The sequence below is a fragment of the Sebastes umbrosus genome, chromosome 13 (assembly GCF_015220745.1).
Source record: "Sebastes umbrosus isolate fSebUmb1 chromosome 13, fSebUmb1.pri, whole genome shotgun sequence".
Lineage (NCBI taxonomy): Eukaryota > Metazoa > Chordata > Actinopteri > Perciformes > Sebastidae > Sebastes > Sebastes umbrosus.
In genome coordinates, this window is record NC_051281.1 from 7,775,069 (window position 1) to 7,802,320 (window position 27,252).

A 27,252-nucleotide genomic window follows, 5' to 3' on the forward strand; every position below is an offset into this window, starting at 1 on the left:
ACGGGCACAGACATAACTACACACACATATTTTTTAAAAGTTGACTTTTTAACAATCACTGAAATGTCACTGAGCCCTCGCGTCAGAATATCAGTAATCGGAGAGCGACAGGTGACGGAGCCGATGTGGGAAGTGGGATGGCATCGGCAGCAGAAGTAGCCCTTCTGGCTTTTTGTTTTGTTGCCTAAATAACAGACAACAATGAAGCGGAATTAAAGTCCCGCGACACAAATTGTGACCCATTATCTTTTTCTTTGTCAGACAGTTAGAAAAATAAATGAGAGTTGAGAGAGAAAGAGAGTAGAGGAGTTGGGTAATTGTATAATTACACATGAAAAAGTGTCACAGCTTGACATTCCCACAGTAAGATCAGAGTGTCCTCCAGCCACTGGAGCTGGTAGACATCATGCAACAGGCATAAATGATTCCCCACCTGCATGTGTAGCTGTGAGTAGTGTATGTGTGTGGTTGTAAAGTAGTGCACGTCTGCATGTGTCTTTGAGGAGCATGCTGTTGGTGCAGCAGCCATGCATCAGCAGGAATAAATTTCCGTGAGGGTAGGATGCATGCGGCCACCATGCAGAGCAGATAAACAGATAAAATCACCCCACCAGTGTGTTGCTGGTTCTGAGTCGTACCCAGGTCCATGCTCTTCGAGGCTTTAACGTGCTGGAACTGCCGCTGGTTCTGGTTCTGGGCGGGACACTGGGGCTGAGCCGTGTGACAGTTTTCCCTGGAACAAATCGATTAGACAGTCAGTTGTTTGTTTCATTCTCATAACTACTATAGGACACTTGTATCATTTGTTCTGGTTTATAGTTCATATTTGCATATCATTCATATTTAAAGCACTCTGTATGGCAATAATCACAACCACACACCTTTCCTGTAGATAGGAGTGTTGGGTCGAGCTGCTGAACTCTGCTTCATGTCCATACAGCTCCGCCTCCTCATCCTCGTCCATGTAAGAATAACTCCCATTGGTCACTGAAAAGCAAGAAAAACACATTGAAGATGTGAGAAGTGGTGGTATGATGCAGCAAATCAGGAAGATTTCTAATAACCATGGTCATCTTTTCTGGTCCACAGCAGCTCTGATTCGCTTGAATAAATACTGCTTACAATAAATACCAATATTTCTCCTACAACAAAACCCACTTCTCAACTGTCCATTCATATGCTAAACATGTTTTTAACACCTGTAACTTCAGCACCATACAGTACAATGCACTTCCTTCTCAATCTAGCGTGACACTGATAAGCTTGTTAGTAGGTGACTCTTGCTTTTCCAGGTCAGGAGAACTTCTCTGTGCTTTCGACAGACAAAACAAAGCACAGCTGAGTAGAAGTTTTACATCAGTTTGCTGTATCACATTTAGCAAATATAAAGAGAAGTGGGTAAAACAATTTGTTGTCTTTCTAGTGTTTTATCTATAGAGAAAGTAACTGAGTGTCGTAACCTGGAAACTAGGGCTTCCCCCTCAATTCAGATGAACGAAGGGGGTTCAACAGTCTAGCCAATGAATGAGCTCGGATAGAGTCATTCTGCTCAATCCAAACCCAGTTGACCAGCTCTCTTACACCCACACCAACACAAGCTTCTGCTCACGAGCTTCACAGGGTCATGCATGAAGGATGAGACGAACATACTGAACATATGGATGAAGAGAGATAAAGTGGACAATGCTGCAGGAGTCTTCAGAGTGTATCTGAGGTAGGGCTGCACAATTAAGGCCAAAATGATAATCATGATTATTTTGATCAATATTGAGATCACGATTATTCATTGATTTTAGGGACAAAATATTTATTTTGCACTTTCACATGTAAGTAAACAGAGCACCTCTTTCACATCCATGTTGTGCTACATTCCTGCTAATGTACAAATCTTTGCAGCAAAATAAGACTGGTCCTTATTCACAGTGCATCTCCTAGAAGCAAAATAAAGTTATACCAAAACTTTTTACCCAAAAGTTTTCACATGCTGCAGCAGGGTGCGTGTGCAACGGCATGACAGCTCCCCAAAGGTCGTGGCTAGAAGGTAAAACGCAAATTGCAAAACTCTTGTGAGATGGTTAAGGTTAGGCATTGACCTCGAATGGTTAAGGTTAGGATAGGTCGTCGGGCAGCGAGTCTCGTGATCGCTTTTGCAAGTTTTTGCAAGTTTTTGCAATTTGTCGGTTACCTTCTAGACACAAGCCTCCCCAAAAGTGAAGCTGAAACATCTGGATCGCCTCCCAGTGGCTGGCCGTTAGTTTAGGTGTTTGATTTGAAATGCAACAGAGTTTTCTATGGTCGGAGCACACATTTTAAACGTCAATATCACAGTTGATCATGTTCATTTGATTGCGATGACTCAAATTCGTGATCGGGATTAATATTTGATTAATTGTGCAGCCCTAATCTGAGGATATCCTGACACTTTTTCCCCAATGGGTGAAAAATGGACAATCTCTGTGCCCAATGGAAATGCCATCAATTCAAACTGACCACAGTTGCCGTCTTTGAAGCCTACAGGAGGTGATAGTTTGATACAGAAAACGATGGATGGAGGAACGCTTTAACCAAACACAGACTACTCTGTTGAATTGTTATTATAAACCTTCTCCATTGTATGTTTAAAAAGTGGGTCAAACCTCAACTCATTTGAGAGCTTCACTGACAAAAGGTCTTGAGGATAAAAACTAGAGAAAGATGGGCAGGAAGATAAGAAGTCGGATGTGGAAGAATATAATGGGAACAGAAAGAGGATGAAGAGCACAGAGTGAATGCAGCTGCTCTACATGTGCAGATGTAGCTCAGCGATACGGCTGCGTCTGCTTGATAAACGAGTTTATGACAACTTGAGACGCAGACACACAATCCAGCCAAGCACAATTTGCATACAGTCATCACTTCTCAGAGAGCATAGCTGCCACACAACACATGCTGGGAGTGTCGCACAATCCGCACGTCCTCTATGTTCTCGCATCCGCACGTGTGACTGGAAGTGGAGATGCTAGAGCTGGAGAGGAAAACAGCAGCGTCTGAAGATATCACATCCTCTCATCTCTCTCTCTCTCTCTCTCTCTCTCTTTCTACACTAATCACCTGCTTTATTTTTCTTCTGGTCCCATTCTTGCAATCTGATATTTTGGCTGTCATTTATCTCTCCTTTCAGATCTCCCATAAATCATTTTATCTCCCACTCAGTTTTTTTTTTCTAAACTTCCTCCCTCCTCCTCCTCCTCCTCACTGCCAGCACCTTAATCAGCTGAACTGTCAAAAACACATTCTTCTTTCACCTCACACACACGCACACACACACAGATCTGTTCTCACCGACTCCCACTCTTTGAAGTGAAAAAGGCATTTGTTGTGTGTATAATAGATCAATAGCAGTTTGCTCCAATAGCAGATATATGAAGCCTCTTCTTTTGCACTCAACTTTTTCTCTACGATGTGTTTCTCTCTCTCTCTCTTACTCCCCGTTTCCTCCAGACTATCCCTTTCCTCTCAGGGGAAACAAGTGTGTCAACACTTTTACACATAAATCCTACGGCCTATGACAATCCCTTTACTTAATTAAATCTTAAAAACAAAAGGCCTGTATTATTAAAAGTTGCTTTAACTTTCTGTTCAGAGTCAAGTTTATTTTGCCTGAACAGTAATCTTACATCAACAATCCCAGACAGAATGATGAACTGACTGTGACTTTTAATCCTCCCTTTAATTGATTTATTTTCAATTTACAAAATGTACTGTGAAAAATTTGACTCAAGTTACGACAGTTTAACAATCACAGGATTTTTAGCAAATCAAACATGATCCATCATTTAAATATCTCATTGTTTCTATATGTTATTTAGTTTCCATCCTCTAGTAATTTGCTGTGAACTTCCATCAATTTAGAGGACTTGTAACAAAGACGGATTAAAAAAGGAATGGTTTAAATTGATGTAGAGGCTGACATATCCCAGCCCAGTCGCCAGGAAAAAATGTTGGCGTTGTACGTTTTTGCAAACCACGGATACGTTGAATGTCAACGTTTTTGCATTTGGTAAGAGCAAATGATGAAGTATATCGAGCGAATGTTACGTGGTATGATAATGAGTATATCAAGCGAGAAAGTCCACTAAGGGCGAGTGGGAGTGGAGGGGGATGGGTCAAACAAACACAGGAGTTACACCCAGGAGACCGCTGTTCATGTCCCGTGTGACACCAAAAGTAAACATTGACTTTATGCTTATTACTTAACGTTACGTAAGAAAGTCCGTTAAGGGTGGTTCTTATTTATGCAAGCTAGTTACGTTGTTGGGTTACGCTGTTATGTTACATTGTTACGTTACGTGTATTTTTTAACCTTAAAGAACCAATATGTAAAATATTTAATGTAATAAATCATAAAATGACCATGATATGTCATCAGAGATTAAGGAAACTGGCTTTTCTAACAACAGTGCTACAGCCTGTATGTTCTCCTTTGAAATTTCCATGAAGGAGCGGACGGGCCACGGCTCCAGTGTTTTGAATTTGGACTGCTGTTACCCATTTTAATCGCTAGCTGTCAGCGCTACATATTGCTCCTTTAACTAAATAGTTTTGTTACTAAACCTAACCAATTGTTTCACAACGTTAACCATGTGGCATTGTGCGTTTCTGCAAGCATGATACGAGGCTGACATTAAACGTATTTAGGAAAAAAAAATTGGTTCAGAAACATCGACATTCAACGTATCCCATGGTTTGCAGAAATGTACAATGCCAAAAAAAAATTCTGGCGAGTGAGTTGGATATCTTGAGTTTCGGTCCCTTTAATGAATGGGTCAAGCAGCAAAAACACTGGATCCTACATGTCCCATAATGCAACATGATGGCATCCTCAATTACACTTTTCCTGGCTGGTAAATGTCTTTTAAATTCTACACCTCAAGTTTGTAACATACATGTAGGTAATACAATTAAGTAGTGTCCAAGTTCAAGTCGATATGTGACATCATCATGGTACACAGCTCCTCCAGAGCCACAGAAGACATTATACAAGCTGAGTAGTACTAACCATGACAACTAAACTGATGTGTGTAAAATTAGTGCTCCATTAATGAAAATACATACAATGTTATTATATAAAGACATTTTCCTTTTCCAACACAAAATCAATGTGCTTCAATGACAAAATTGGGGAAGATTGCATAATATTTGAAGCTAAACTAAAACAGTATTTTACTTTAGTTCATCCCATCAAGTAGATTAACTCTCCAGAGAAAGAGGGGGGGAATACAAAGAGACAAAGTGCACAGAAAAGGAAAAGGAAAGAGAGAGAGGAAGAATAGTGGTAGCAGACAGAATGAGATGCAGCGATGGATAAGAGATAAAGAGGCAGATCTATAAATGCAAAAATAACACATCTGCATAAATACATAATGTAGGGAGTCATTAAACTCAATTTATTCTTCTGCAAAAGCACACGTCGGTGCAAGAAAATCATTCCTTCATTTTCATTTGGACTTCAATGCCAAATAAAATGGATTCAGCGTGTGAAACAGTTCATTAGGAGGGTAAAATACTGGCAAGAGCACAAACCGATAACATCCACAGCAACTCACAGAGCCTGAGAAATGTGCTTACTGTATGACACACACACACACACACACACACACAGATGTGTGTATGTAAATGACACCATAGCTGAGGTGAGTTTGAACAGCAAAGTGTATTCAAGGTCAGAGCTGTTTACTAGATTCAGTGTAAACACACAAAAACAACACGGCTTGATACTGGCCAACACTCCCTGAAACTACACACACACACACACACACACACACACACACACACACACACACACAAACACACACACACACACACACACACACACAAACACACAGGGCAGCCATTAACACATTTCCAAACAGACACAGATATCATTCAGAAACAAACATACACAAATACACACTCTTTTTAACAAACAGGCAGACACACACACACACAAGCACATACAGATAATATATAGGAGTGGGAGCAGATTGAGTTGGCGAGAAAGAGCGATATGAAGCAGGAACAAAAATAACCCTTTATAACAGGCCAAACCCGGCAATAACAAACGAACCGAACAACCTTGAGGAAGATGAGAGAACAACAAAAGCAGGGAGAGAAATGAAAGGGAGAATAGGGGCAGAATAGTCTCTAATTAAAGCTGCGGCGTAGATGGCAATATCTCTTTTGTTTGTGTTTGCTTTTAGTTTGTTTTATCTTCGCAGACATTGTTTGTTTTGCTTTGCTGAACTCATTGCAAATGATATGCCCACCTTTGATGCTGCTTCATTGGCAAAGAATTAAAACAGGAAAACACAATAATAGAATCAGGTTCAGCTAAATTCAGGGATGGAGGAGAGTCAGAATGGATTCGGGGAATAACAGGGTTCCAGTTTTTGAAAATTTAGGAAATGGTTTTATGGAAGAGAAAATGAGTCTGTGTAGCTACTCGGCACTGTAAAGTGTGTGTGTGTGTGTGTGTGTGTGCATGTGTGTGTGTTGAGGGTGAAAATGTATCAGAAACAAGCAATTAGTGGTGAGGGATTTTCGTAAAAGCATGCAGGGCTCTCCCAGTAAATTCTGGCCCTCTCTACCGCGGCCTCGAATGGAAACAGCCCTGAACGTAGAGGTAAAAGCATTTTGGGGATACATCTTTGTAAAGAGCAAACAGTCTAAATGGTCTAATTAGTATTTGTGTATATGGCAGCATTTCTCCCAAAGCCTGTAACCAAGGCTCAAATCAATGCTTGAAAATGGACCATTCTCTTCAATTTAGGGAAAATAATGCTCAGTATAGATTTTCACAGTTATATCATGGCCCTATGGGTTTTTAATAAACATAAAAAAAAACAAGGGAGGCTGTGATTAATACAAATGTTGATACTATACTTTAAATACAAAGAATGGAGAATGATCGATGTGTTGTCTTCGTTTAAACTTAATCATCGCCCCAAAATACTGTTGAGCTATTGAATTTCATTAAAGTACTGGTAACACTTTCTATTGTCTTTAATGTAGTATAAACACACTTAGAATCTGCTAATAGCACGGTGTAACCATAGTTACAAGTTCATAACAAGAATCATAATACATTATAAAGCATTTTATAATGACTTATAATGTCAAGTATCATCATACTTCATAACTGCTGGTCACTCACTGACCTGTTTTTGCAAAGATCATAGTGTATTACAATTGTTGTAATATATTATATGTTTTTATAAAGCATTAAATCATGCTGTATGTAGTCATGTCTATTAGCCTGCTGACCAAACACAGATGAGAACAAGTTCCACTCACCATTAGAAGCATAGAGAGTGTTGTTCACCATGGGAGAGTGAACGGAGCCGTTAGTCTGACCGTTCACTGGACCCACCGGACCCGACAGGCCGGAGGAGCTGTCAAATGAGCGATTAGGTGACGCCCCATGTTGATCCTGAAACAGGGAGGAAACAAATACTACTAAATGCTTTCAAAACACATTTCATACAAACAGATAACGGTCAGGGATCACTACATTTCCATTTTTTTTAAGCAAGCAACAGCAACAACATTTATTTTACTATACACATAATGTACGACATAAAAACATGTTGATGAAATGTTGACAGTTTGGGAAAATTTATGTTTGTGTTTTTAATTTACTGAACATTTTATTTATTCATTATTGAAATTTTTTTTTTCTTTATTTGGGGTCATCTTTTGCTTTACTTTTACAGAATGATCCAATTTTTTCAGCTTTTTATAATGTTAAAATAAAACACAAAATTGGAACATGGAGTGATTTTAATTTGAGTTCAAAAATAAATAAATAAATACACAAATTCAAACAAAAGAAGGACGTTTCAGGGAAATTTCTTAAATTTCTTCAAATCTAGTTCCCTGAAGCCTCATGGAGAAGGTGATTCTTTTCATTATAAAAATGTCATAAATTATATCATACCACTCTTCTACAGATGGGGTGTCTAGTTTAAGCCATTTCTTTATAATTGCTTTTCTTGCAGCTATACTCAATTTTCCAAATAAAGATTTTGTTTTTAATATTTGTGAATGTAGAAAGTAGAAGCCCCAAAATGAATTTGACCCACTTAAAAGCATTTTTTGTCCCAAACATAGTCACTAATTCTGTATAAATCTTATGCCAAAAAGTATTTACTTTTAGACAGGCAAACCCTGTATGTTTTTTTTGTTTTTATGTAAGTGTCTGGTATGTGGATTGCGTTTAAATGGAGAGATGACCAGAGGAGTAGCAGTCTATTCAAACACAGATAGATGTCAAGGAGAGAGAAGAAAGAGAAAAAAGAGGGAGACACTCAAAAAACAGCGGAGGATCAAGGTGAAAGAAGGGACCCCATTTCCCATGAACCGTAGGGTTGTGTAACTGTCGTTAATACTGCTTTCTGTGTGTGTGGCAATGACAGTCATCCTGACACCTCCCCTCGAGGCCCTCTTAGGGCCCCAAAATAATGTGTTGATGTGTCTCTTTGTGTGTGTATTATTTCTTTAGGAATTTAATTTGCATTTATTTGTGTGTGTGTAGAAAACTGTCTGTATTCATTAACATGTATACATACTGTATGTATGTCACTCTGTGTACTCAGTGTTTCTGTATATAGACTCAGTGCTCCACTCAAACAACAAAGAAGAAATAACGGTACTGTGTGTGAGTAATAAATCCTTCTTGTCATCTTCCTCTTGACCCCCCCACCGAGCACTAGCTCCTGCCCATCGCCCAGCTTCTCCCCGGTTCCAGCCCAGGACACATCACTCTTCAGTGGGTCAGAGGTCCGGTGGGCCCCCCTCCCCTCCCTGGCTGTCTCCCAGCACACATCCTATTAGCCGGTGTCAGAGTGCAATCAGATTACTCTCCAAGAACAAATGCTTCTTCAGACAGAAGAAACATTGTTTTTAGATACAGTCAAACATGTCAGGAACATTTCTGCAATACATTACCCTCAATCTGTTTAGTTGTTTTTACTAGAGACAGGGCTGCAAATAAGCTTCAGCTGGATGCCTTACATACTTTACATTAGAGCTGCAAGGATTAGTCGACCAATCGATTAGTCTATTTTGATAATTGATTCATCGTTGAAGTATTTTTTTCATGTAAATGTTAGAAAATGCTGTTTTCAGCCTCTCAAATATGGAGAGGTTTTGCTTGTCTCTGTTTCATATCACGTTAAAGTGAATATTTTGGGGTTTTGGACTGACAAAACAAGACATTTAAAGACATCAACTCAGACTCTGAGAAACTGGGATGGACATTTCTCACAATTTTCTGGCATTTTATAGACCAAACGATTTATCGATTAATCGAGAAAAGAATCTGCATATTAATTGATAATGAAAATGATCATTAGTTGTATATTATCTTTTATGTATTTTTTCTGTGTAACAATGTTTACTTGTGTTATCTGTCCAGAGAAACAAATAAATCTGAACAATTAAATTAATAAACTGAAAAATAATTAAGATAAATAAAATAATAAATGTAGCCTATAAGTAAGGGATAATGTACAGTGAGTCGGTCACTGTCTGCGCTTTGTGTCGGGGTGCCACATCGTCCTGAAGGGGGTTATTTTACAACAATGATCCGCTAGCTGTACATTATCCTGCTTATTGCACGGCTACTAGAAATCAATAATTTGACACAAAAATGATCCTCCATAGTCCGAGTTCAGAACTGTGTCTATAGCAACGGTCTGTTCTAAAGAAATAACAGACTGTAGAACGCTGTGATTGACCAATCAGAATCAAGTATTCAACAAAGCCGTGTAATAATGTGATATAAATAAGTGGAAACGGTCTACAATAATATACAACAGGCAGGAAAAGCAGTACTTTGTATCTCAGTTAGAAATTCAGGTACTGCGACGACCACAGCGCCGGTGTTGAGGAGCAGTCTCAGATTATGCCCATGGAACCTGTGCAGAGCCATACTTATCATAGATAGAGGGTGTTTGGATGGTTACTGAATGAAAAGAGCCGCCGTATAAAGCGAGAGATTAGAGAGAGCTGGCTGGAGATGAATACAGTGAGAAGAACCGAGTGAGAGAAAGAGCAAAGGACATGGAGAAGAAAAAAAAGATCAGAGGGGGGAAAAAAAGTAGAGTGGTCCACTTCTGAAATGTTAAAAGCATCAATACTGAAGCCCCAAAAAGGCTTTTAAGGTACAGTCTCTTATCTATCGGCCTTTATCTTCCTCTCTTTTTATCCTTTCTTTCCCTCTCTTAAGAAAAAGAGGGAAACATGGATGCAACTCTTTGATGTTGCTAACAGCTTTCACCATCAAGCTATTGACAGGGGATGCCCTGCACGCCCAAGCACACCACTACACATGCACACAGTATTATTAGGCACACTTACCTTAAACTAATGCAGCTTAATACAACAGCCTTGTAACCCCGCCTTCATGAAGGTTATAATGTTCAGGTTTTAGAGAGGCTGTAGCTTGTGGTGCTATTGAACTGTATTGCGTTATACTCATTTTGTCCAACCCATTTATGTCAATGAGGCGAGACTACTGTAATTACCCATACACCTAATTATGGCTACAATTAATCTGTCGATAACTTTCTTGATTAATCGATCGGTTGTTTGGTTTATAAAATGTCAGTAAATGGTGAAAAATGTTGATTAATGTTTCCCAAAGCCCAAGATGACGTCCTCAAATGTCTTGTTTTGTCCACAACTCAAAGATAATCAATTAACTGTCACAGAGAATTAAAGAAACCAGAAAATATTCATATTTAAGAAGCTGGAATCAGAGAATTTTGACTTTTTTTCTTTAAAAAATTACTCAAACTGATTAATCGATGATCAAAATTAGGGCTGTCAATTGATTAAAATATTTAATCGCAAATTACTCACACATTTCCTCTAACAGGTACTGCATTTAGCATCAAAAATATGCTCAAATCATAACATGGCAAACTGCAGCCCAACAGACAACAACAGCTGTCAGTGTGTCAGTGTGCTGACTTGACTATAACTTGCCCCAAACTACATGTGATTATCATAAAGTGGGCATGTCTGTAAAGGGGAGACTCGTGGGTACCCATAGAACCCATTTACATTCACATATCTTGAGGTCAGAGGTCAAGGGACCCCTTTGAAAATGGCCATGTCAGTTTTTCCTCGCCAAAATTTAGCCTAAGTTTGGAGCATTATTTAGCATGACATGATCATCCATTTACCTGAGTGTTTGTTGTGCTTGTGTGTGAGTATATCATGCAGGGCGTACTAAACTGTACAGTATGTAGCTTTTTTTTCCCACCACCAGCAGGCCATGCAAAGGGCCATTCACACTTGAGCCAACAACCCTGCTTTGTGTGTGCAAGGTTTTGTACAAACACTCTACATAGCCGTGTAAAAGGCAGCAGCTGAAAAGCAGCCGAGGTGAAAAGCATCTTTTTTTTACTCTGACAGAAAAGAGATACAGCGGAGTGAAGAATACACACACACACACACACACACACACACGCGCAAGGAAACACACAAAATCTGAATAGCTGAAGTGTAAATGCTCTTTTGCTACTGCTGCTGGTAAGAGCAGGGAGACTAGTGTCAAGTATGTGAAGAATGGATGGAAGGGCTAAAAGTCAGATGCAGCAGACTGCAAGGAAGAAAAGAAAAGATGCTTTAGTCAGAGAGAGCCAAAAGAGAGGAGGAGATACAGAGGGAAGATAAAAGAAGCATGCATGTTTGTTTTCGTCTTAGTCGAGTGACAGAGGCATGCATGTGCTCTCAGCGGGTGTCCTAACCCAGATTCTGGCTTTTTCTGACTATAAAAAGAGATATTGAAGTCTATTATGAAAACACATAATGCAATATGTGTTTCACCTTTAGTTATCCATTAAAACTGCTCAGACCCAGGCTGTTCTGTTACACTGTCCGTAGCTATGCCTACGAAAAGTAATGCACTGTAATTCTTATGCATCCCACTAAATCAATTTGTATGTAATCCACATAATTGTGAACCAGGAAGTATAAAGAGCGACAAGCGCCGCATAGGGACGAGCTCGGGGCGGATGGGGGGTCAAAAATCACCCCATTTCAACCAGGAGACCGGTGTTCGTGTCCCGTGTGAAACCAGAAGTCAACGTTGATTTATTTAACAAGTAATTTACATACATAAGTCATGCCACTTCCGTAGTTATTACAACACAAACCACAATCTTTTCTTAAACCTAACTACTGTAAGTCGTTTGGTTGAGGGAAACGTAACCAAGTTTCCTGTGAAGACGGAAGTTTATTTTGAAAGACTGTATGCATATAACGAGGGGAAATTGACACGTGCGTCAAGTACTGGTGGACATTCATAGGAAAATGCACAAAAAATTAGGAATAACTTGTCGTAAGATACACAAACTATTGTACAGAGGATACGTTGTCCAACCACACATGCTCTTCATGTTCATCAGCATTTTTCCTTGTGTCTATACATTTACGCAAAAGAGCACGTCTAAGTAGAGCCACTTGTGATTATAGTGAACATAAACAAACCAATTTTACAAATTTCACTCAGTCCACAATAGTGAATTTCAGTTTCCTGTTTTTCTCTGTTTTATCATATTAAACTGAATATATTTGGGTTTTGCACTGACAAATCAAGACATTTAAAGACATCTCCTTGGACATTTTTAACTATTTTCTGACATTTTATAGAGCAAAAGATTAATCTATCAGTGAATGTGTGTGTGTGTGTGTGTGTGTGTGTGTGTGTGTGTGTGTGTGTGTGTGTGTGTGTACCTTCAGAGTCCTCATCACCACCAGTTGGATCGTCCCTCTGACGTTTCCCTCCTGTGACATAGAGCGGCGCAGCGTCTCCATGGCCACGTGATTAGAGCGCCCCAGCAGAGACTCTCCGTTTACTGCGACCATCTGATCGTTGACACGTAGACGCCCATCCTGTAAATTACACACACATACACACCAGTTGGATTAAAACATTGTGTGCATTTTCACTGCAGACTTCTGCATGTTTTACATGTTGATGCATAAATGTCTATGGTTAGTTAAAGAATCACGTAACCTTGTTGACCTTGTGTGCCTGCATGTATGCAAATATGTATGTGCTCTATCACACAATCTGTATCTTTCACTGAGCATCTCTCTGAAGTCAGACCAGCATTACACACACGACACACACAAAATCGCACACTCACTTCTGAGACATATACAAACAGAGACGACCATCAGCTCCATCTGTCTGACTTCCCCGGTGTGTCATTTACAACGTCTCTACAGCAGACCTGCTTCCATCTATTCCTGTCTGTCGGTGCACAGATATACTAAACGCTGCACAGGTGTGTGCGCGCCGGAGTGTGTGTGCATGTGTCTGTCTGTCTCTCTGCTGTCTGTGACACGTCAGGTCACAAGTGTGTCCTGGTGAGTAAGAGGTCAAAGGTTAACAGAACAGGAGCGCATGGCAGCAGAGACAGAGAGACAGCTGAGGTGTCTCTGAAGACGGTCTCATAAATAATAAGTTCCCTTCTGACGTTAGTTGTCATTTTCTGCACATTTGTAGAGGTGAACTCTCTTTGACTCTCTTCTGACACTCTATTGACTCCCACTGGAGAAAATGTTTGCCTCTTTAACAAAATGGTAACGTCTGAACCAGGTGGAACGTTGGCGATGATGTCTATATGGCGTCTAACATGTTGGACCTTTCTCCAATCATAACAACCATTGTGTAGCCTGATTCAAATGAAATCAAAATGTTCTGACACAAACAACCCCGCTACGCTTTAATAATGAGCTTAAAATATTTTCCCACTTCTCAACAGGTGGGGTTCGCGCAGTCGTCTTGGTAAGGCCCAGGTGAAAGTGGCTCGGGGCTCCGACCTTGAGTTTTACAGCACCCCTCGCCCAGACCTTGCTGCTTCCAGGGTCGTTGAGTGCTCGCTGCTCAGTGCGTCCTCTCTACCTGCGCTCCCGGTGTGTCTGTCAACCAGGGTGGACTGTCCTCAGTGCGTCAGGGCAACCCACCCGACCCGTCTTGAAACGCGGATCCCGTCTAATTAAATTGTTTGCTGGAGCACAAAGTTCTTCATAGATCTAGCCTCTTAATTTTGTGCACCAGAGTGACGCATTTAACTTAAAATGTACAAAATGTTCTTGTACATGCTCCCCCGGACCTCCCCCAAGACGGTCTGAGGTCCACCCACCACAGTCTCACAAAATCCTGTGGGGAAACACTGTATTACGTCATCCAAAACAGGATGCTCCCTCACTTCAAATCTCATTCCGGCGCCGCTGCTTCAGGTGAAGCTTCTTTCAAAATTCATCAATTAATATTTCCCAGGACACAGTTTGTCTTTCTTTATTGCTCATTCAGGTAAGTGTGAAAATAAAATATCACCTTGTATGCTGCCCCTCCATGTATAATGGATTTGATGAAGATGCCCAGGTCCTCGCCCGTCTCCCTGGACTTGTTTCCTTTGAGGCTGATGCCCAGGCCCGCCGAGCCGGTGTCATTAAGCGGCACCTCGTACATGAGCTGCTCCTTCCCATTCTCCGGGACAAAGCCCGTCACACGGTACAACTCGTCCTTCTGGGAGTGATGGAGAGAGTAATGGAGGTAGAAGGGGGAGAGACATCGATGAGGAAGAGAGAAGGAACAGGGTGAGGACACAGAGGTCACTTCATTGGACCTGAATAGTCTCCAAAGGCTAAACTAAAAGCTTTTCCATTTGAGAGAAAGGAGCTTTTCAGATAAAATTTCTCTCCGAGTGAAAAACTGTGGTCAGAGTCTTTTTTCGAAGAACAAAAAAAAAAGGAAAAAGAAAAAAGCCATTTGGACTGACTGCTTTTATAAACATCTTTTTTCTTCTTTCAGCTCGGCAATATCAATAAAATGACCCGCACATTTTCAAGAGGTAATTGGAGAATACGGCAAACACAGAGAGACACAAAAGTAGTGAGAGAAGAGGGAACATGGAGAGGATAGAAAGACTGTACAACAGACAGAGAAACAAGAACCAAAGACTGGCTGCGTAAATGACTATTATAAACCCAGAGAGATGGAGGAGATGGAGAAAAACACCATATTATCTCCAAGGAGGTATGGCAGTAATGACTAAGTCTGAGACTATACATCAGAAACAAAGAAAGCAAGTGGATCTCGCCAGATGAAAGTGTGTGTTTGAAGCCTGTGATGGCTCAGTGGGAGAGGGAGCACTGTTGCACTACATATGGATTATACTGAAATATGATGACAAGTAATGGCATTCATCAAAAGACACTATTTCATTTTAAATACTGACCAAGTGTATGCTTATTTATAAAACCTCAGATTTCAACAGTAAACAAATAGTTCAGTCTAGATTTCTTACTATAAGATCAGGAAAACAAACTAAACAGATGATCTGGAAGAAAAGGGACAAATAAAATTGAGCTTTACGGGAAAAATTATATGATCTAAAGACACCTTGTTGTTAACAAGGATTTATCATAGTTTATCACCGTCTATCCCTTGGCCTGTCACGATAATTATGATATAAACTTATCGTACGATATATACTATTTCTTTATTCCAATTCCAATGTCTTAATATTCTTAAGAATTAAAAGTCCATCGCTCTTTAACAGGGTGTACTTGCATTATTATGCTATTATATTATCAATATATCAGTGGCATAAAATAGTCTTAAAATGAAAATAATATTGTTTATCACAATTATTTCTGGGGCAACAAAAGTAGTCATCATGACAGACCTGTCTATCCCCAGACAGGACGTTAAACTTAGAAGATTTGCCAAAATCAAGTCTACGTATCTATGAGAAGCCAATGCCTTTCAACCTTTTAGATATATTATATAGAAGAGAGTGTGAAGGTATTGTATTAAATTGTGTGCTGCATATTTGTCCATTCTGATCATTATTGCGCTGCAGAGCATCCAGAGGTGTTTCCTAATGAATATACTGAATGACATATCTGAAGCTCAAAAAGTGTTCTTAGACAGATGGAGGAGAAGAGTATGTACACTAATACTATGAAGCTTAAAGGCCCTGACACACCAGGCCGGCTGTCTTTGATTGGCTGTTCAGCTTAAAGGAATCAGAGCTCGAGAAGAGAAACGGAAGTGAGGAAAGCAAGACAACGAGTAAAGTCACAGAAGGCTCTTCTCATTTTTCATCTTCATCTCATCTGATCATTTCAACACACTGATATTTTCACAACAACATGACGATCTGGATTGGAGCTAAATGGTGAGTGAGGGTGGTGTGAAAACGGTCGTCAAATGCCGCTTTGTATTATGTACGTATCATAACAACGGCTTGTATATCCTCCGTCCTCAATCTTCCGGTTTCCCTTTTTAAATGACGAACAAAAGACTACCGAGACCTGCATGTGTGGAGAGTTATTTCATCTCACGCAGGCGCAGAACATACGTGGGTTCAGGTGCAGCTTTTCAGCCAGGACACAGGCAACGGCCTTCGTCGCCTCTAGTTCTTTGAGGTTGGTTTTGTGTGTCTGGGCATTAAGTATGAGCTGTTTCTAGATTGTACGAATGTGTGTGTTGCTATATGTAAGTTTTCACGTCAACATTTTCATGGTTACAGTATTGTGTTTGTCCTTGCAATCGAAATTCTGTGTCTATACAGCATGTTCATGTACATTGCTGTGTGTATGTGTGTGTGTTTGTCACAAATAATTGTATGTACTTATGGTAGAAAGTCTGTGTGCAGGTGCCAAGCTTTAGTGCCTGTCTATGTTCTGTATATGCATGAATTCGGTCTGAGTCTGTGTGTGTGTGAGTGTGTGTGTGAGTGTGTGCATGTGTGCGTTTGCGTGGGTCAGCAGTGTCAGGTTTAGACAGTGTTTGTCTGTGGGGATTGTAGGTTTAACAACGTTAAGCCGACACAAAGTCCTCTACTCTGCAGAAAACTGTTTTCCCTGCTGGAAAAACTCCCCTCATCAGACCGACTGTCCAGACCTGATAGGAAGCTCCACGACCTTGGAAAAGAACTTTAAAACACCCAGAAGAGAAATGTTAGCTACTTTCCGCGCATAATTACGTTGAGTATTTGTTAGTCTCTGGGATTCTGTCCGAAGCAATGTTCATGATTTAGCAACTCCTCATTTTTTTTTTTTTTTTTTCTGCCAGCTCTCCATTCTTTTACTTATCTGATTGAACTTCCACGCTTTGCTAATTTATGATTTAATTTTCTTGCACTCAGCACGGGACAGAAGCAACGCCAGAATGAGTTAAGAGCAGAGGACGGCTGTTGTTACGCTGCAGAAAAGTTTGAAGCAGCAGTTCTCAGCTTGGGGGTCAGGACCACCCACAGGGCGTCGAGATGTTTTATGGAATCTGACAAAAATATGCAAATGTATGTAAAGTTGTTTATCTGGGTGATGAATTCAATTTGCCAGTAAAACAATGAATAAGCACAGCCTATGGGCTTCCTACGATAGTTTACCAGGCAAACAAACAGCCCGTAAAAAAAAAACATCATTGGGTGTCAAACCTGGATGTTCAGCGTGTTTTTACAACCAAATGGATACAGAAATAAAATGCTTGTTTTCAGTGGATGAACTAAGAAAAAACACAAAATTAAACAAGGCCTCTTTTTTTTAAATTGCTTTAAAAACACACACACGGGAGTGGACGAAACAAATAGTAAGTGCACAATGCAATTTCATGGAACATTTCTATTATATCAGCCTCATTGCCATGATAGGTGGTTACATCTGTGTGTGTGATGCTAAAATAATAAACAACGAGAGTGCACTCATGTGTGTTTGCCGCCATAAAAAAGGTGTTTGTATCTTTGCTCCATGAACTCCATCAAATCCATCCAGTTATAGAAAGAAAAAAAAAAAGCCGTTTGCGTAGATGAACCTCCTCGTGCCGGTCGTTTAACATTTAAATGGGTTGCCACAATGATGGATCAACAGGGGGACACGCTATTAAAAAGACAGCTCAGTGTCTGTCGGTGTGTGTGAATGAGTAGGGGTGTTGTTTTATTAAAGCGAGCCAGAGAAACGTGTGTGGGAGAAAAGATGGAAAGACACATTATGTTAAAATGAAGATGAGCAGTCAACTAAAACGCACCGGAAAAATGTCCTTAACTCACCCTAAAGGCCAACAGAGAGAAATAGAGAAAGATAAAAAAGATAAAATGAGGGAGGAGATAAGAAGAATGATGATCATACTTTTACTTATCAGTTGTGTGAGTAATATAAAGGGGGTGTACTTTAACTGCTCTAAACTTTATTATTTGTGTGTGAGGACACCTGCTTTCAGAAACATGGTGTTTTAATGAGAGCTACTCGCAGATGTCCTTCTACCCGGCCATGCAGGGAAACTGTGTGTGTGTGGAAAGCCCCATGCTGTGGCAATGACTGCCCAAGGATCCATTTTACAAGGCCAAACAACAGTAGCCGCTGTGCTTAAATGCGGCACTAGGTGTGGTAACACACACACACACACGTGGACACACAAATGGCTGAGGTAAGTACTCCCAGGGACAGAACCTGACATTATGGGCTATACTTTTGACTTATGAAAATAACTGTCCCATCACTGACCACTCACGATGGGACCCTGACGTCCAATACCCACACCCTCATCTCCCACGGTCCCCTAATGGCCGGTGTAACAGCTGTAGCGGGAGTCCTAGAGACCACAATCTAGAGCATGTGCACGCCTATAGAGAAAGAAAAAGAGGTGCCAAACACAGTGGTTGTTAGGGCTAACATAAATGTCCACGGGGAAAACAATACAGTATGGATGACCAGTGTCTGCATCTAGGGATGGAAAGAGCTTTTGGTTGACATATTTCCCATATTACAGATACAGCACTGTATAATCAGACTTGTTGACGTCTACATGTCTTTTGAAGAGTGCGGCACTAACGCTGTCAGTGTACAATCTCCCCCGGAGCTGCACATTAGAGGTCTACGCATGCAGGGCAGCCCAGCCTGCACGTCCTGCGAAACCCACAGCAGATGTTGGCGGCGCAGGGTTCGCTTTCCAAGGCTAAAAGTGGTCATGGGCGGACACGTTGTAATAAGGGGTCAGGGTGCGCGCTGGGCTGCCTTATGTTCATGTGTGGAAGCTCCCCACATGAACGCAGAATTGTGTCTTGCCAACAGTTTGCAAATCATAGCTGTTGTCTTCGAGACGTTGGAACATTAAAGGGGATCTGTTACAGAGGATGGACAGTCTGGACTCAGAAATCAGTTGATGGAATTTGATTGTAACTGTGGTAACAATGGGTAGTGGGAGCAGAAGCTAAAATTTCTGGAAAGGGCATTTGGTTGTGCGGAAATGGAAGAAGCGACAAGTACAGTGTCATAAAACTGGCTTGTGCAAACGTCGACTTGATATGAAAAAAAGTGTTCTGATGAGTGAAGTGTTATCCATTTTTACCAATCACCCTGAATTCCTGCCTCTACACCATTAATGTTTCAACTGTTGTGAGTCTAGAGTCAATATACATATTTTATTTCTATTCACATAGCCATGACATCATATCTTTGATCTTTGAATTTCTTCAAATCTTACATCCAGTTGTCTGTCTTCTTTGTTTATGTCAGCCAGTGCTGATATTTATACCTCTGTCTTCTAGCTCTTAAGGCCTTTGCACACCAAGTCCATATTTTTCATCTGAAATTGTTGCACGTTTAAAAATAAATTTGTGGCAATCACGTTTATAAAAACCGACTCTGAAATTTACGTCCGTCATTAAAGTTTTCGCAACAGGTTTGAATTTCTTTATTTTTTTGCAGCCGTCAGAGTTGTTCGACGGCTCAGAGGCACCGTACATGCAAACGTCATCATCCAAAATGGCATCTGATAAACTGATTCACTTCATTCATTCGTCTCCAAGCACAAAGCACTTTAGGAAGAATACAGATATGCAGTATTTAAAGATAGATTGTGGCAGGTGATCGCAGCAGAACAGCTTGGAATCGGGGATGGTTGCAAAACAAAGCATGTGTGAAATATCAGACAGTAGTGATTGAGCTCTAAGCAGCTAAACGACAGCTTCTTGCTATTGTCATTCATTCATGAGCCCGGTTTGGGACAAGCGTGATCAATTACACCCACGCAATTAATTCAGTTCTGTCTCGTATTGCAAATTTTCACAACGACTGGAATAATAAAAGGCATCAGACTCAGTGTGCAAGTTTTCTCTGTGTAACGATTTTTATCAGATGACAGAGTAAAAAAATGCATATAAAAAATATGAATTTGGTGCAAAGGCTCCATTAATACTTTGAACAAATGAAACAAAAAAGACAGAACATGTTAATTAGTGAGCTTCAGAGGTGCTGTAGACGGACTGTACCTTTGAACTGTTGAAAACGTTTCCATTCTTTGTGCTAAGCTACATTAGCCAGCTGATGGCTGTCGCTTCATATTTAGCTTACAGACACGAGAGTGGTATCAATCTTATCATCTAACTCTTGGTAAGAAAGAAAAACAACCTATTACTCAAAATGTCAAACTCTAATTTGAAACAGATTTTAGGAGATTCCTATTTATCCGATTTTTGTTGTTGCTCCCAACAGAACTGTTGCTGTTACTCCCAGAGTACCAGCAACATCTTGATATGACAATACCGATACTGATCCCCGGTGGCTTGAACCCACGACTGACATGTGCGACACAACTCTGAGTGTGTGTGACACTCGTGTGCGGAGGGCTTTAACACACAGCAGCGACTTTAGATGATAGGCTGACGAAGGAGCTGATAAACCTTCAATAAACAGCAGAGAGATGTGAGATGAGACAGAGAGCCGGGGAAAGAGAAGAGAGACATGATACCCTTCTCGGCTGCTCTCCACTGGGATGATGGCAGCTCCTGCAGAGACACCAAGCTGCCAAGGAGTTTGTGTGTGTGTGTGTGCGTGTGTGTGTGTATGTGTGTGCATACACAGGTCTCTGAGGGTGTAACAGATGGGGGATCTACTGTAGTGATTCTGTGAGGTCACATTGGTGACGATGTCAGTGAGATGTAACACACACACACACACACACACACACAGAAATAGGCAACAGACTGCAACGAAGTGCACAGACGCACACACTCTCTTACACACACACACACACACACACAGTGGCTGCAGCGGTGATGGATGAGGGATAATCAGAATGAAGAAACTGTTCAATAAAGTTGTTTTGTTTTGAATGTGCTCTGTCACCAGCTGCCAACTGTTTACTGATTTAATATGACAGTGTGTGTGTGAGGAGCATCTGGCGCTGAGGAGAATGTTTCCTGTTGTGGAAAAAAAAAAGAAAAAAAGGAAAAAGAGAAAGGCGAAAGGACAGACAGAAGACGGTCTCGCAGCTCATCACATACTGGATGCCAAAAGCAGGGCTACACAAATAGCTCGATGGACTCGCACTTAAACATTTCATTCAATCCTCTGTATTAGTAGCCAGAGTGTGTTTGTGAATGGTTTGTATTCATATCCTCGTCCATTATGGTTTATTATTTATGCCTTTGTGTTTAAGGCGAGGTAGATGGTGATGAATGTGATGACAGAAAGCCCACTATAGTTGTGTTCTGTTTCCATCTGGTCCATAAATCAATCCCAACTTAAAGCCTCCCACCACTAAAAAAACAGTGTGATGTTACTTTACTTGTGATGTTTGAGCTCGACTTTGCAGAAGGATGAATGTGCACATGAGATAATCGTGGTCTACCACGTGACTCAGTCTGATGTGGAAATATTGCAAGCCCCCTGTGCTCATGCACTGAGAATGAACTTTTCTGTAAAGTAGGAGACATCTTGTGACCAGCAGATAAAACTTTTGAAACAAAAACTAATTGCATATTCATAGACTCTGAATTGTTCTGTGAGGGAGAAGGAGTGCGCCTCTAAGAAACTGTAAGCAGTTTATTGAACTTTTGGTGGAAAAATCACATCAGACGAATTATGATTTAATTTGACTTGTAATACGTTTTAAAACCAAAGTCTGTAAGTAAGAAGTGGACGTAGTCACCGTGACGTCACCCGTTGGTGTGTGGACTGCCGTTTTGATGCCTCGAGTTCATAAGACATGTTTAGGGGCCGTTCACATGCCGCGTTTTCTTTTGCACGCTCAAATCCACTGTTGTCGATGTAGACGCACGGCATGCATGCTCAAACGCCATCGCAATGCACAAGCGTTTCAAAGCGCCTATCTTTTTTAAGGCACACCGTCATGTGTCATGTAATGAAGAAAAAACAATCGCAGCCGGCAGATATCTTTTATTTCTTCCGTAAATATCAGTCTATGGTAGATATAGGGAAGAGAAGTTAATCATTTCAGTGCAGGGTTACCCAGAGCTTTACGATCTGTCCCACGAACTATTTTACTTGCTTCATCCTCTCCGTCCGAGGACGTCACAACATCCAGTTGAAAGGTCAGCCAACTTGACTCAGACAAATCGAGCAGTAAAGTTACTGTGAGGGATTTACGGTGCTGGAAATCCATTTGGCTTTGTTTTGACTCAGCTAAGTTTAGTCAGTGAGGCTTTTATTACCACAACTTCATCATCATCATCGTCATCGCAGCTTGCAGGTTTTGGTTACTTAGTAACGGCAAGCGTGAAAATGCCGTGGTAGCAACCTTTCAATAACAAGGTAGCCACACGCCCTAAAGCATCCCCTGCTTTATGGTCTATTTGACTCTAAATGGGACCATAATTTACTAAATGAACATCATGCTGTATTGAAGAAGACTTGAAACTAGAGATTGAGACCATAAACTCATGTTTACAATGTGTACTGAGGTAATAAATCACGTGAGAAGTAGGCTCATTTTCTCATAGACTTCTATACAATCACACTTCTTTTTGCAACCAGAGGAGTCGCCCCCTGCTGGCTATTAGAAAGAATGCAAGTTTAAGGCACTTCCGTATTGGCTTCACTTCTCAGACCTGGACATTGCCAGCTGCTTAAAAAATGTCTGGAGGGGATCTTTAAATTAAAAAATAATTTGTCAGGCAAAAGCACAGGTAAAAAACAAAACTGTTTTTGGTGTTGCGATATTCCCTAGTTCCAAAGAAAAGCAAAGTATAGAATAAGACCCCATGGAATAACGAGAACGGGAGGGAGAGAGGAGAAAGAGACGTGTGAAATGTCTGGAAGCAAAAAAAAAGAGCATCTTTGTTTCAAACATTAGTTTCAAGGCACTAGCCAACTCAGCGGGCGTATGCTCGTTGGTGTGTGAAGAAAATGACTGAAAAACTGTCTTTTTATGTTGCATGTGCGAGTGATGGTGTGTATGTGTGCACACAATGCTTTTACAGAGAGCCAACACAGCAGGTGGATGTATACTTGTTATATTGCGGAATTTGTATGAATATGGTTGTATGTCACACAGAACGGCTTTGTGACTTTGAGTAAGTGTGTGTGTGTGTGTGTGTGTGTGTGTGTGTGTGTGTGTGTAGAGGTGGTGTAATGTCTTTGTTCTACAGCGAGCGCAGACATTAGCAGACAACACCAGATGGTGGGCTAAAATGAGACAACGGAAGAGGGGGAGGAGAAGACAGACAAGATCCTTCCATCATTTCATCATCATCCTTCTTCTGTTTCCTCTCCGTTAACACCAACAAGCTGGCGTAAACCTTCACATCAAATCATTAAAAAAAATATATAAGAAACTGTAGCAACATCAGCGTTTAAAGTCAGCTGGAGCATGGCAGAAATGTTGGAGCTCTGCATTATGTTTTGTATAAAATGTTAAACCTGTTTATTTTGCTCTTGGCGTTGATACAAAGTTGTTCAATGGTACTTCTCAGAAACCGCCTGCAGTTTATTAACAAACGATTGGATATGTAATAGTGTCCTTAGCAAAGATTGACTAAAAGACAGACTGCAGCTGGGAGCACAATAACTATGAAAAGATCAGAATATGAACAACTATTTTTGCTCATGACTACAAGTCAAGAATCATCAAAGCTTTGACACTTTACTGTGACCTCTCTAGAAAATGACAGGGCAAAAATCATTGTCTTAAAGTGAGCACATAACGATTTATGATTTCAAAATCAAGTCCTGTCTGTCCTCTGCAGCAGCAAGATGTCTTAAACTAAATTGGCACAGTTGTGTGGAAGTTTGTGAGGAGGCCGTTTATGTGAAACAGAAACCTGGACAACTCGCCAGTTAGTGAGGCGTGATAATGCTACCAGACTTATGTTTGATATTGAGGTGTGAAAATACAAATACGGTGTGATAAAAAAATCATTGCTTCTATGCATTCCCAGTTTTGGATATTTACACTGTTAACCGAAAAAAAGGTATTACCCAAAAAACTACTACAAGCAAATCAACACTCAGCAAGAACCGAGATCAGAGAGCATCTCCAACAACAAATGTGACAGCTTATGTGCTTTACTATACTCCATTAAAGTGATAGACATATTCAAGATGAATTTAAAAACTAGAGACCATCTTGCAAGGGGATCACATCAGCCGCAATAACAAATCAGGCCAGGGGTGGAAAGTGGTAACGCCCTTGCTCGGAACTCACCCATCTTCGAACTCAGCCTTCATTTTGATCTCATCTACACACCTGTAAAGTTTCGTGACTGCATATTACATGCTGTGAGGCTATAGCTGTGACAAAATATGTCCACAGACAGACATATAAACACCCGACAAAGTAATCAAAACCACTTCTATGTTACTTCACGCTACAGTAGGTGTCTCCAGGACCACATTTCACCATGATGACTCACACACAGACTCACAAGGTGAAAACAATACCAGTGTCGCTGTCGCGGCTGGTAATTACAAGCGAAAGCTTCCACATAGAGGCTTAATTTGAAGACGCATGACAACATTGTTAGGGCCTTCCAATGTGACAACACTTCCCTTTACTCTCACCTCCTTCCCTGTTCAGCCATTCTCAATAGTTTCAGAGTAGTACACTAGCTTTTATCCTCTCCAATTATTTGATCCTTTACAGTTCAAGAAAGGTAACCAAGGAGCAAAAAAACCCTCCACTAAACCAGACTACCACTGTCCTGAAATCCCCGCGTCCACATAAACACACACATACTTATTGAACCACACTATAACACGTGTTTCTATCAAGGAGTGTGTTCACAGCTTCAATGTGCTGAACTGCAACTGCACTTGTTCTTCAAAACGCTTGCGACTGCTGCAGAAACACCAACGAGCCGTTAATTAGACAGAGGTGAATTCTATCGGGGCGTACTGTCTGTCAGGAAGAGAGGGTGAGGGCAGGAGGGAGACACTCCAGAGAGAGAACGGGAGAGGCAGACACAGAGAAAAAGTCTGTTGATTGAAATACTGTACATAGAAAAAGTGCAAAGTGTTAGACAACAGAGACAACTTCTCTCTCTCACTCCCACACGCACTCACTCAAGACATCCTTTTCCAACAAAAGTGAATTATAGCGGTGGTGTGAAAAAGTACAATATTTGATTTTCTGTTGTCATCTCCACCGCCCTCCGCTCAGCCCTCACACATCTTGAAAAATAACAACACCTACATCAGAATGTTGTTTGTTGATTTCAGCTCAGCATTCAATACAATCTCCCCATGAAAGTGATTGGCAAACTTAGCCCTCTGCGCTTGAGTTTGGACTTCTTTACAAACAGACCCCACGCAGTTCGGATTGGTGGTCACACCTCCTCCACTCTAGTGTTGAACGCTGGAGCCCCCCAGGGCTGTGCGCTCAGCCCCCTCCTGTTCACGCCGCACACCCACGACTGCAACCCCCGACATGGAGAGAACTCTTGTTGTGAAGTTTGCAAACGACGCCACCATCATCAGCCAGATTAAAAACAACGATGAGACTTCATATCGAGAGGAAATTAACAATTTTGCAGAGCGGTGCTCAGAGAACAACCTACTGTTCAACGTCAGCAAAACCAAGGAGCTGATGGTTGATTTCAGGAAAAATGAGGCAAAGACACACATCTCTGTCTACATCGATGGAGCTGAGGAGGAGCAAGTGAATAGTTTTAAGTTCCTGGGAATCAGCATCACAAAAAAAACGGATCCTGATCACAAAACATCTCCATCGTGGTGAAAAAAGCTAAAAAATGGTTGTATTTTTTAAGGAAACTTAAGAAGGCAAAATTCCCGTGCCAAGTTCTTGTTAACTTTCACAGAGGAGCAATGGAAAGCATCCTGACTGGAAACATTACAAACTGGCATGAGATGTGCACGGCCCAGGACAGGGGAACTCTGCACCGGGTGATTAAAACCATCCAGAACATCATTGGTACCCATCCACTGAGCATTAGTGATAATGGTGAGGTGAGGTGCCTGCGCAGAGCCCAAAGACAACCACCGCAGCCACAGTCCGTTCACCGTGCTGCTATCTGGCAAGCCATACAAGAGTATCTGCTGCCATACCACCAGACTTCAGCAGGGCTCAACAATAAGGTTCGTCCCCTTGCCCGGGGCAAGTAAAATGCCACGCCACGTCGGGCTCGTAAAATCTAGCAACTGACAAAAAAATTAAAACACATAGCTATTTCCATCATCAGCTCTGGAAAAAAACTAAGTAGTGAGCCACCTCGCTTCCTTCTCATCTTCATCATGTTGCATGAGAGTAACCGAGTAGACAGTACCAATCGGGCACCAGCGAGAAAATGGCAGTGGGTAAAAACCAGTTTATGAGCTGAAGTGCAAGCGAGCATTTCAATTATCCTGAAAACAGGAGTTTAGTTGGGTTGCGCTAGAGGATTTAGGCGAAACTTAATTTACTTAAATCTAGATTAAACATGATAATTAACTTCGGTCTTTGTTGTTATTTGATAACTGATAACAAAAAAAAACAATTGAAAGGGGTAAGTAAAAACTGACTTTGGGAAAGAAGTCCCAATTCCCCAATCAGGCAAGTGGAAAAAACATTAACCTTGAACCTTGAAAGCCAGAGTTGATTTCTTGTTCAATTTCCTGTTTGCAGGCCAACATCCTCCTCAGTCTTCACACAACCATCCACATACACACACATCATCAACCTAGAATGATGTATTCAAGCTGAGCTAAGCGTGCTTATGAGTAACTGCAGCTTACCCATGTTAATTTATCAGTCGTCACACTTAACTGTAATGAAGAGTAAATCCATCCATTTTTCATACTCATTCTTCACTTCAGGGTGACGGGCCTGGAGCCTCACCCACCAGCCTGCCTTTCCCACCAATACATCTCCTTTACACAATCTTTCAATCTGTCCTATTTTGACCCAATATGATTTGCATTCTCATTAATTTAAATTCAGCAACAACAGCAGAAACTCTAATTCTCACATTT

The 27,252-nt window shown here is 41.0% G+C and overlaps 1 protein-coding gene across 6 annotated transcripts in view; it reads right to left on the reverse strand.

Moving 5' to 3' along the window:
- Positions 1-27,252, reverse strand: part of pard3bb (par-3 family cell polarity regulator beta b) — a 240,375-nt gene that overhangs the window by 127,055 nt on the left and 86,068 nt on the right. For 5 of the 6 annotated variants that reach the window (XR_005209567.1, XM_037789756.1, XM_037789758.1 and 2 more), the window contains 5 exons: positions 14,375-14,566; positions 12,763-12,921; positions 7,312-7,447; positions 882-987; positions 612-733 (listed from right to left, as the gene is read on the reverse strand). Coding sequence is in view for 5 of the 6 variants with exons in the window: in XM_037789756.1 (XP_037645684.1) it covers positions 612-733; positions 882-987; positions 7,312-7,447; positions 12,763-12,921; positions 14,375-14,566 (715 nt within the window). In the remaining variant the exon portion in view is untranslated. The remainder of the gene's footprint in view (positions 1-611; positions 734-881; positions 988-7,311; positions 7,448-12,762; positions 12,922-14,374; positions 14,567-27,252) is intronic. The other variant, XM_037789757.1, reaches the window with a different exon arrangement.